Source organism: Bufo gargarizans, chromosome 5 (genome assembly GCF_014858855.1).
Source record: "Bufo gargarizans isolate SCDJY-AF-19 chromosome 5, ASM1485885v1, whole genome shotgun sequence".
Taxonomy (NCBI): domain Eukaryota; kingdom Metazoa; phylum Chordata; class Amphibia; order Anura; family Bufonidae; genus Bufo; species Bufo gargarizans.
The window spans coordinates 344446716-344458856 of NC_058084.1; the positions used below are offsets into that span (position 1 = coordinate 344446716).

The 12141-nt window shown below is 43.0% G+C and overlaps 1 protein-coding gene across 3 annotated transcripts in view; it reads left to right on the top strand.

Moving 5' to 3' along the window:
* The window catches only part of COLQ (collagen like tail subunit of asymmetric acetylcholinesterase), a 118466-nt gene extending 111727 nt beyond the window's left edge, over window positions 1–6739 (top strand). For all 3 annotated transcript variants that reach the window (XM_044293816.1, XM_044293814.1, XM_044293815.1), the window contains 2 exons: window positions 4534–4636; window positions 5123–6739. In XM_044293816.1, the coding sequence (XP_044149751.1) occupies window positions 4534–4636; window positions 5123–5192 (173 nt within the window). In that variant the 3' untranslated portion in view covers window positions 5193–6739. The remainder of the gene's footprint in view (window positions 1–4533; window positions 4637–5122) is intronic.
* The last annotated feature ends 5402 nt before the right edge of the window (window positions 6740–12141 follow it).

The following is a 12141-nucleotide window of genomic DNA, read 5'->3' on the forward strand; positions in this document are numbered from 1 at the left end:
ACCAAAGTTCAGGCCTTCCTGAAGCACTCTTCACTGCAGCACACAGAATCAATACACTATTTAAAATTGTGCTAAAGTGCATTGTGGGGACTGCCGTGCATGCACACAGGAGTCCTCTCCATTATGCTAGCACAGCACAGAAGTCCAGACTTTTTTTTGCATCTTTAAAGGGGTTTTCCGGGTTCAGAGCTAAACTCAGACATATCTTCTTTTTCACCCAGGCCCTTCGAGATGAGCATCAGGGCATTTCATGCTCCAATGCTCTCCCTTGCCCTGCGATGTATTGCGCAGGGCATGTATGTGATTCCTCCTCTGAAGCCTAGTATGGCACATAGGTGACAGAGGTTTCAGTGGAGGGTACAGACAGGAGCAGTGATGCGTGCGCCTGCCAGTACAGCATTCACTGCAGCACATATTGTACAAATCAGAATCGGTACCCCACATATATGGCTACATTTGTATGGATTCTGTATGTGCAGCAGGGGGCCACTTTTACATGTAAAACAATAAAATCAATAAATAACATATATTATAAAAATGATTATTAGTGCATTTCTAACAATTTAAAAAACATTTCTTCAAAGATTAGGTACACTTTAATCTTCATAATTGAGCCTTTAATTTTTGTTTCCAGTAGTTTATACAATTTAGGCTTCTTTCTATCCTTTCTAATGAATAAAAAAAACTTCACATCAATGAAACTTTTGCAAACTGAATTGTTTAAACAAAGATTTTCAATCATTTAAGATCAAAAAAATTTTCTAATTGTCACTGCACTTTTAACAAAAGTTGCATAAATAAATAGTACAGGAATATAAGAAACTTTAAATAGGTAAATTGTATCAGAGAAAAATGCTTTCTCCTCCACACTCCCTCTTAACTATTCGCTCAATCTGAATTCCCTGCTACATTCATATAGGATGGATAATCAGCTCATTACATGTAACCCGTAGAAGTTTATAATAGCGAATAGTGAGTTTTCCTATCTCACTTCAGAGCTTTATTCACATAAATACGAGTAGGTACTTCCCTATGATGTCCTATATAGTGCTGCTGTGGCTTCTGAGAAAGAGTTAGGGAGAAGAATCTCCTTCTTTTTCCATGTGCTGTGTATGGGAGACATTATAGTAACTGGTCTCCACCCACAAGGTCAGGGGCAATGGACAATAGAGAAATCACCTTCTAACCAAGATGGAACCAGCCCTGTACATCACATGGACCCAGAGCTCTTCCCATTCATTGCCCGGCTAGATTTTTTTCAACCTGGAAGTTCAGGGCGGCGTTTCCTTTATTAGAGGTTCTGTCCTTTTTTGCCATACTTCCCGCTTTCTCACCTGTCATAATCCCAGCATCTTCTGCCACACTGCCCACTGCTGTTTCCGCCAGATGGGGCAGGCGCCCACCTGCCAGACGCGTCCTAGGGCCACACTGCCTTCGTGCTCCATCCCATGCCGGCATCCCATCCGCTTCCTGTCATTTATGTTTCCAGGGGCGCGTGCTTCCTGCCTCCCAGCATGACCCCTGGGTGGGTTTGCAAGTTTAAATAACAGCTTCCACTCATAGGAAGTTGCCTGAGCATGGAGTTACTAACAGTAATAGCGAAGGTGTTCTGTTCTAATCTTCTGTATTTGACCCAGCCTGTTTGGCCATTTTGTTTGCCTGCCGCCTGCATCGACCTGTCTGACCCTGAGCCTCTCTGATCCTCTGTACCATGCTACTACCTGATACCAGCTTCTGACCTCTGGCTTGCCTCTGACCACGCTTCAGCTTCTGCCTCTCACAGTCATCATCATCATAATCATCAGCTGCCTTTACTCCAATCTTCTCTGCAATATCACTTCTTACCAAAGTGTGTGTGCTATTGGACTCAGCTCACACTTACTACGGTTCTAACCGCAGGTTGAGCTATTGGAGCGTTACCTGTTGTCTGACTCTGTGAGTCAGCTGTCAACCATATTAGCTAATCCTGTAGGTAGTGTTTTAGTTTCTCCTTGCTGCATTCTGTCCTGTCTCCTGCGAGTGTGCTGACCCTATTGGTTAGTGGCTGCCATCCCTTGGTTGACACAAAGAATCCACACTATCTCTGGTTTGACCAGTGGGTCCCACCCACTTGTCATAACACACAGCTTGTAACAGAAGATCTGGCTTATGGCAGTTGAAAGATGGAAAGGAGCTTGTGTGTAGTGTTGATAGCGAATATTCTAATCACAAATTTTTATTGCGAATATTGGCACTTCGAGAATTCGTGAATATCTAGAATATAGTGCCATATCTTCATAATCGCGAATATTCTATATTTTTTTCATCAGTACCCATGATCCCTCACTGCTACTTGCTTGTGGGCCACTGAGAAGGCTGCAATATATTTGACTTTAGGAGTAGTGTTCATTGCAAATTTTTGTATTGCATATTATCCGATTGCCGATTTTCGCAATCAAGAAATTAATGACTGGAGACCACGAATTTGTGAATATATGACGAACATTCGCCCAAATATGCGCAAAATATCGCAAATTCGAATATTGCCCCTGCCGCTCATCACTGCTTGTGTGTCCACCTCACCAATGTTAATGGGATGGACCGAGAAATAAGGAAAAGGACAAACAGCAGATGGTGCTTTACAATGGCTATACTGAATTTCTAATTATATGCAATTACAAAAGTATTCAGATACAGGTGTTGGTTTGAAAAATTTAGAATATTGTTTGTGGGACAACCCCTGTAATATCTGCATCTGTACATTACAGTTCTTCAAATCTGTTTATTAGACCCAATGTGCATTAGTAAAGCATATCTAGCACATACAAAAAAAGGTTTTATCATCATATCTTGCCCTCTGTATTCTACTGCCATACAGAAAGTCCACTATAGGGTACATTAAGTACAGAAAGATATAACACAGACATCCACAGGATAGATGGCAAATGCCCTACTGATGGGATGCTCACCAGTCATGTGTGAATGGAGTGCGTGGTGCACATATAGGATCCTGGGATCTCCGTTCTTGTGATTGGTGAGGGCCCCAGTGTTCAGTCCCCACAATCATATATATACCACCCATCCATTATTGTTAATGGGGAAACCCTTAAGTGTTAATAGGCAAGTACAATCTGTTGGGTAAAGTGATTATTGCCAAAATAAATCTCTTAAAACAACTTTGTTATAATATCAACCTCAACTAACCCATGAATAATCAGCTGTAAGATATCAGTGTCACCAAAGATAGTATATACGCATGACATTTGCAAAAGACACCATCCCTCCACATGATATATTACTGCAATACCATGTAACAGTGTCACTGCCAGTATTTCTGAGCAGGAGGATGTAGACACTGCGGAGACACCCGTTCACAATCTTCTAAAATTCTCTATCTCTAAACGATACAGAGGAAAATAGTCTGGAAAGATGGCTAAAATTAGATGTATGGAGTCTGATGTGTTCAGCCAAGGTAAACAAAAATCCTAAAAGAAGGATGATAATTTTGTTATACTTAGAAATAAGTTCTGCTACAGGTATCTAAGTGACCGTTTCTCCCCCTTGCTCTGTTGGAACAGCATGCACATCTGACCAAGCTAGCTGTAGAGGATGAGGCTCATTTCACCCAATACGTAAAGCTGCCCGTATATTAGTAAATCTGTAAGAGCAGAGACCACATCTTGGTATTTTTGTTCTACACATTTTACGAGTTTTCTCTTTTGTTGTGATGAACAGTTTTGCACTAGTTAAAGGGACACTGACAGGCCCAATAACCATAATTAGCTGTACATATGCATGCACAGGTCTTCTAATGTGCATTAAAAACATATAAGTATAACCCCTGTCCACATTATGAATACAGTAAACTCATGTTTTATAACCTGAAGTAATCGCTTTTCTTTCTGCCCAAGGGGCGGGGTTTCAGCTCCACTTGCGCCCAGCCAGCATCAGCCCAACCGCCGTTTTGAAGTGCCGCCCAGCTCATCAATATTCACTTCGCTGGGCGGCTTCTGCTGTCCCCGACCTTCCGAGATCCGGCGCATGCCCAATAGAAAGCTATGGGTGCCGGGGGCATGCGCAGAAGCTGAAAGCGAGTCCGATGCCCATAGCTTTCTATTGGGCATGCGCCGGATCTCGGAAGGTCGGGGACAGCAGAAGCCGCCCAGCGAAGTGAATATTGATGAGCTGGGCGGCGCTTCAAAACGGCGGTTGGGCTGAGGCTGGCTGGGAGCAAGTGGAGCTGAAACCCCGCCCCTTGGGCAGAAAGAACAGCGATTAGTTCAGGTTATAAAACATGAGTTTACTGTATTCATAATGTGGACAGGGGTTATACTTATATGTTTTTAATGCACATTAGAAGACCTGTGCATGGATATGTACAGCTAATTATGGTTATTGGGCCTGTCAGTGTCCCTTTAAGGAAGTGCAGCCATATTGGTTTTAATTCTCTAATCGGGAAACTAGGCTCTGTAATCAAACATAAAAATGACAACAAATTATTTTATATCACAGCTTGTGCAATGTCAATGATAATGTAATCTTTTACCCCCCTAGAATGTAAGCGTGCCTACTGTGGGGATGGCTACCGACAAGAAGGGGTAGAGGAATGTGATGGCAAAGATTTTGGCTATCAGTCATGCAGAACATATCTCCCAGGGTACGCAAAGATATTACTAATCTTTCTGTTGTGAGGTTAAACTGATGTTTACTTCCTAAGCAGTTGGATAGATTTATAATTGTTAGTTATAAAATGATCAATAGCCGTTTTTATATCCTGTCGATGTGTCTACCATCACTGCCTTAATGCATCCAGGGTTCACTGTGGCTTTCAGAATATGTGGCCATCCAGGGCCACTGTGTAGCGCATGGCAGGTATGTCTACACCTTTCATCATTTTTTGGCATCAACCACTTGTGGCCCCCTGATCTCTGGTTTGGTTTGCCTGGTGGTAAAGTCCGCCACTGCAGTCAACCACATCTATCCCAGAAATCAATATAGACAGCATGAGATACCACAGCATAGCCACGACTGCTATATAGACATCTATGTTCTGTGTTTTATGGGAATTTTTGGAGCTCTTTATTTTGTTTTCAATTATATCCATGTTCTGCTAATGTTTTTTTTTCTTTTTTCCTTCCAATAGATCTTATGGACAACTGCGATGCACAGCTTATTGCTACATTGACTCTACACAGTGTCGATATTTCACGTGAGATAGAAGTGGAAAGGATAGAATGATTTGCGATGTCACACATACATCCGGTGCTATCGTACTAGAAATCAACAAGACTGAGCAAAATGCTAAACTTAAAGTCTGAGCGAAAGAATAATCTGCTGCTGATGGCTTTATAAGAATCGTAACAATTATGTCTGATTGGAAGAACTTGGACCACTGCATTCTGTCTTAATAGACCATGCCAAACAATACCTGCCAGCGAAGTTTGTTCACAGGAAAGTCACTGACAGGACAAACTGCTGGGACAGCAAATGTCACTTATTGGGAATATTACATTAATAAGACAACATTACCTCGACTTAGCACTGTTATATGCGGAAACTAGACTTTTTTATTTAATTTTTTTTTCTGCCAACTGTACTTATGAAAACCGAGCATACTCTCTTGTTTTTAAAGAATACTAACCTCTTAACACTAACGATAATAATAATAATGTGAAAATGGAACGTACTGTATAGACTTTGTCAATTAGAATTGTAGAAAAATAAAAAAAGTGGGGTTCCTCTTTCTATGGTGCACATAGACAGGAAATGAGAATATGAGGAATGAGATTACCGGGAACGAAGGCTGCATGGAGCCGAGAATCAGGGCCTTGCCGTTTCATGTGGTCAAGTTGGACAAAAGGTTGTAGACCAAAGACTCAAAAGTTTTGTAATCGAGAAACTATGCTGATGTTAGCAGCTTCTTAACCCATATAATAACAAAACCCCCCTACATTTATAGAGTGAATAAGTGAAGCCGCTGAGACAGCGGTTATGAATCATATGGCAGAATAAAAATGTTAACTGCTAGCATAGAATATGAAATATTTAGGTGGATGAAATATTTTGTAACTAATTATATGTATATAAGCATTAGTACCCAGAAAATAATTGTAACTACAGTATCCCTCCTTGCTGCTTTAAAATAGTTGCATAGAATTAACAATATAATTCAGCCAATTGTTATCATATTTATTTTGCGCTTCTATTTTTTTGCTTCTCCATTTTCTATATGTGTCTTGGTACTCCAGTCATTCACGTTTTCTTTTTATGTTTTTGTATTTCACACGTTCTGCAGTGTTCTAGTGTTGTCATAGTCTTGTATAATGTCAGACAGTCTTGGTTCCGTGTCTGTTTGGCAGGTTCCAAATATCCCTGTATTGTGCGTATGCTGTGTTACTGCTATTGTTGTACATGGTGCCTGTTCAATGAACATTTATTTATTCAGTATTACAAGGTTTGACTTGACTGAAGAGCTCCAGACTGTTTTACGTAGACTTCGAAACGATTTCTAACCCCTGCCTGATCTCACCACATATGGATCCCTTTACAGAATCTGAGGTTATACAATTCGAAGGAGCAGGTGAAGAATTACCGTGCATGTTTTTACTGATTTGGTTACAGCATCTAAACAACCAAATAAAAAAGTAATGAAAGAAGATGCATTAATAAGTGTAGTGTTTGTATGCATTTATGTTATTGTATGAACTGGAATCTTCTTTACATGCATGCCCTTGACCTTGGAATTCCCAAAGAAAATAAAGCAAGCTGCCGTCTGCTGAATCAATCTCATTTGTGTCTAATACATACCATGCTATATTACATGTTGGGCCACCGTGAGAAATATATTGGCCCACCATTCAGGCATACCCAAGATCTCAATCCAATCAAACATTTTAGGATGTGCTGGAAAAAAAAAATCAATGCTCTAAGGCTAACTTCTTTGAGAAAAAACACAACTGGATTCCTTCAAAGGGTCTTTGTATGTCTAAATGGGTCAGAATATTTTGGCAGCATGAAAGGGCCTTACACAATATTAGGCAGGTGGTTGCAGTGTTGTGACTGATCAGTTTATCCTACAGATATGTAATAATTGCTTCAAATGGATAATAAAGCTTCATGGTGTAAGCTACTGAGCACCCCTTAGAGGTGGCTGCCACCAGAATGTTATTACACTGACAAAAAAATAAAAATGCACCAAGATGGAAATGTCGGATTGCTGCAAAACTCATCATGCAGTTATGTCTCAGGCAGATATGTAAATTATTACTGGTGTGGTCTGATTAGATACTGGGCCTTGTCACAAAAAGTTATATGAGTGCTTCCCGCGCTGCCCTATGAAAAAGCTCTCAGAGGCTACTTTTAGGTAAGTGTACCTGTTAGTGAGAGATAGTTAACTGATAGACTTGCCTCTACAACGCAAAGAGATTTAGCCCAGTTGACATTGAGAGGAGGTGCATCATTTGACTGAGAGAATCAGGATGGTCATTTCAATGAATTGCCTGCCATCTAGGCTGTTCTGACATAGCTGTTAAGAGGTGTTGGGAGCAGTGGTTACGTGAGGGCACACACAGGCTCTGGATGGCCCAGACAGACCACCAGTTGACAAGCACAAGCAGCTCACACAGATTTATTATCTGCCATTCAGACACAGGTGGCACTTCATTACATACCCCTGTCTGTCACGGACCATTTCCAGGCATTTAGCAAAGGAAAATTTGTTGTCATAGTGCCCATTAGATGTCCTGCAATTGAAAGCCAGCCACTGTAGCCTTTGTTTGCTATGGACTGGAACCGTATTGTCTTTAGAAATTAATCCAGCTTTTGTTTGGGATCCAACAATGGTGACTGTGGAGAAAATTTTTGCCCCAGCTGCTGGTGTTTAGGAGTAATACAAGAGACACAGCTCATCGATATGTGCGGGACATCCTGTGGCCACATGTGTTGCCTCTAATGGCCGGGTTTCCAACTGGCATTTTTTCAGCAGGATAATGCTCGCCCAGACAGGGCAAGAGTTTCCCAGGAATGTCAAGCAAGCCAAGGAAGTGTTGCAATCTGGTGGAGACTGTGACAAATACCGTACCCCTCGTGCCCCAACTGACGCCAGATGTTAACTGCCTCGAGCTCACGAGATACGGTATGGTCACTGATTACCAAGGCGTGACGTTACACCTCCAGAGGAGCGGGTAAGGTCAGTCTTGGTACAATTTCACAGATTCCTTCTGTCCACATGGGCACAGAGAGGCAACAAGCTGAGAGAGCCTTTTCACTGCCCCAGTGAAACAGCGCGTTCTCAGCCCGGGAAGATTGCCACCAGTTTCTTGTTTGATATAAGCCTGCTCTGCTAACGGGATTATATAGAAACCAACCTGCGGTAACGTATTACTAGGCCGTAACAATACAAGACAGCACAAGATTAAATTATATATTTAATCGCCTTAAGGGCTCACTAGAAATAACACTATACACACAAGGAATATACACAGTGGTCTGAAGTTACAAATACAGATGGCGTGGTACAAACAGGATTAAACAGAGCAAAAGTCTGTTTACCAGATGGATGAGTCCTTTTGGGTTGTGATTAGTCCTTTGCTGTAGTCACATGGAGGGCAGTGATGTCAGCTGGTTGCAGATCCCTCTAAACACATAGCACGATGTGACTCTCCTTCAGAGAAAGACACGCCCGCTTGCTGGCACAAGCCTTTTAACCTGTAACCGCCCCCCCCCCCCTGGGACCTCTGAGACCTCTCCGGCCTCTGGGAGAGGTCCACCCTCCCTCTGCTGGGCTGGCAGCACATGAGCCACAAAACTGATTAGGGCTCATGGCTCCAGACCAGAATGTTGCAGGGAGGTGGTTTTAAGACCAATGGATCTGCCTGGGTTACAGCTACCAGTAGAGTCCAAGCATGGTACTGTTATTCGGTTTCTTTGGGGAGATATGTATATCTCCCTTCCCTGGCCTCCCACCGCCAGACTATGACCACGGGCCTGTTCGTCGTGACCACAGGGACACAAATGTGTATCTGATTTATGTATGTAATGCACAGGCAATAATTCCTTATGAACCGCCCACCCCCGAAAGTCTGATAATTTCCATTGAACTGGGGAATGGACTAGACCTACTGCAGAGAGGTCTTTCCTGTTCCATTAGCTGGGGTTCCTGGCTGGCTGAATGGAAGTGTGAAAAGTTGTAAACACTGGTGGACTGCTGGAGGTCCTCTACCATCTGCTGGCTTTGAATCAGGCCCCCCCTGTGGAGATCACTACCTCTGCTACCTTTCAGCTGATGGCTGGTGTGGGGACAGTAAAAATAATCCATATTCCTCACGTTCCACCAGATTGCAACACTTCCTTGGCCTTCTCAGTCACCAGCTTTTATTGCTAGTGGAGCCTTTATGGGACTGCCTCGGACAGCAACTTCGGCAGCCTAGGAGGGTGCAGGCTCTACAGGCCCAGCTGCAACATCTGTTGGCAAATGTGCTGCAGGATACCATATGGAATCTGCCTCCATGAACAACTGTGTCTCATCTTGTATCCAGGCTAGAAGCGGCCCAGCAGGGTACTAGAGCCGTTTTTCTATTGCACAGTTTTCCCCCAATAAACTTATCCTTTCACTCTAACATTTTTAATCACTTACATACACTCACCTAAAGAATTATTAGGAACACCATACTAATACGGTGTTGGACCCCCTTTTGCCTTCAGAACTGCCTTAATTCTACATGGCATTGATTCAACAAGGTTCTGATAGCATTCTTTAGAAATGTTGGCCCATATTGATAGGATAGCATCTTGCAGTTGATGGAGATTTGAGGGATGCACATGCAGGGCACGAAGCTCCCGTTCCACCACATCCCAAAGATGCTCTATTGGGTTGAGATCATGGTGACTGTGGGGGCCATTTTAGTACAGTGAACTCATTGTCATGTTTAAGAGGCCCTGAAGTCTCCTGAAGTCTTGGAATTGCTCATTCACTTCACTGTTTGGCACAGACGCAGTACAGAATTCATGGGCTGGCAAGCTCCTGTACAGTACTCTGCCTACGCTGAACAGTGAACCACCATCAGGCAAGTGAAACCTCAGAACCAAGGTTTGCACCGAAGGGAAGAACAGTGCACCCTTCTTATCATTGCACGCCCCAGAGGAGCATCAGAGTGAGGAACAACTACAACCACCATTCTAGCTACTATCACTTCCATTGAGGGGTGTAGCTTTAACGGAAGCAGGGGAAGTGGCTGCTATGGGGCCTGAATTCAGAGGGGGGAAGGACTGAAATATTTTACTGTCAGGGGCCCCGCAACAGTATTATACAATGACATTATATACAGTGACATGATAAACAGTATATATGTGTAGGAAACTAATGGAGCAGATGCTGGGCCTGGTCTAAAACAGCAATCTTGACTAGCTGCAGGAGTAAGGGATGCACGGGAGGAGGGGGTTGCAAAGAAGTTGCTGGGAGGGCATTAAAAAATTTGCTGTGGGGCCCAGTCAGTTCTAGTTATGCCACTGCTCCTATCCTTTCCTCTCCCCCTCTCCTGGGCTTGCTGCATCAATTTTAGCGTCATCAACAGGATCCTATACCACTTCCGTGTGTGTGGCTGAAAAGGAACATTGCCTGAACGTTGCAAAACAACTGTTTGCTGTGGCTACCTTTATTGTGCTGACAGAACGTCTGTGTAGCAAAAAAAAGCATGGTGGACATCTGTAAAGCCCTAATACATGTGTGCAATGTTAAAAGTTGACAATTGTGGACTTTGTACATCAGGAATAGTGCTCTGCGATCTGAAGCTGATTTGGTCAAACACCGATTTTATTTTGTCCCCGTACAGCATTAAAATGTATTGGCTCATTGGAGCCATACTTCGTTTAACACAAAGTCATCCAAGACTTCGGTGAATTAATTCGGCATTCATTTCTGCATCTTTGAAAACGGTACCAAATCTCTCTTCGAATTCCTAATTTTAAATGTTTTTAAAGATGCAGAAATTAATACCAAATTAATTCACCAAAGTCTTGCACAACTTGGGAGTTAAACAAAGTTTGCCTACACGTAGGCAATACATTTTAATGTGGTACGGAGATAGGCTTCTTACAGCATTAATACGAAGTGTTTGTATCTCTAATCTGAAGCGCGATTCGCTCAAGCCTAATCAGGACCATTGTTCGCTCTCAGGTATATTGTACCATACAAGTTGCCGCGCATTCAGGACTATGCTTTCCGTAGAAATGCGGATCCGTTTTTTTTTTTGCAGACAGTTCAGCATGTCTGCAAAATAACACATTGCATTCCACATTTTTGTGGACCCACACTCTTCAATGGGCCATGTCCTGATTTTCACTGACAAATATAGGACATTTTATTTGTTTAGTGGAGCCATGGAATGGAAGAAAAGGAATCCATAGAAGTAAATAGGTCTGCATCTAATCGGCAAGAAAATTGATCCGCATGTTTGTGGAAAGCATATGTCTGTCTGAATGAGCCCTAACTCTAAATTCTTGCTGTGCTACTGCTGCGGCAAAAGTGAAGACCACGTTTCTTAAAGTGAGAAAAGTATTGTTTGCTATGTCACCACTGACCTACATTATGCCTCCAAATGTCTGTACAGCCCAGCTCCTGGATGGAAAACCTGTCACTGCCTTGCTAATGCAAATGAATCTAGGGGGAAGACCAAAATTTCTAGCACACAATCTGAGCCTGAGTCTGGAGAGTGAGTAGAACTGTGTGCACTACCAGACATTGTTAAAGGGGTTGTCCGGGTTCAGAGCTGAACCCGGACATACCCTTATTTTCACTGAGGCAGCCCCCTGAGGCTAGCATTTTTGAGTCGGCGGACAGTGAAACGGTCATAACTCCCAAACCAGCTGCACAACCTTCATCCAGGGGATATGTATGGGTATACCCATATCAACGGCCCACAAGGCCCCTATGTTATTGGGAGTTATGCGTCCAGCCCACAAAATCTGCCCTGCACCCCCAGAAGTCAGGGGGGAGCACAACAACCTATCCACCTCTGGTCCTGGCCCTAGACCAGGTTGAATCAGCAGCACCCAGAGGGTCCTGCTACTAGCCAGTCACCACCTTAACTGGAAAAAACATCTTTTAGCTGGCAGTAGTCCTTGCCAATAGTCAGCACGAGGGATGTGTCACGGATGTGCCAAGCG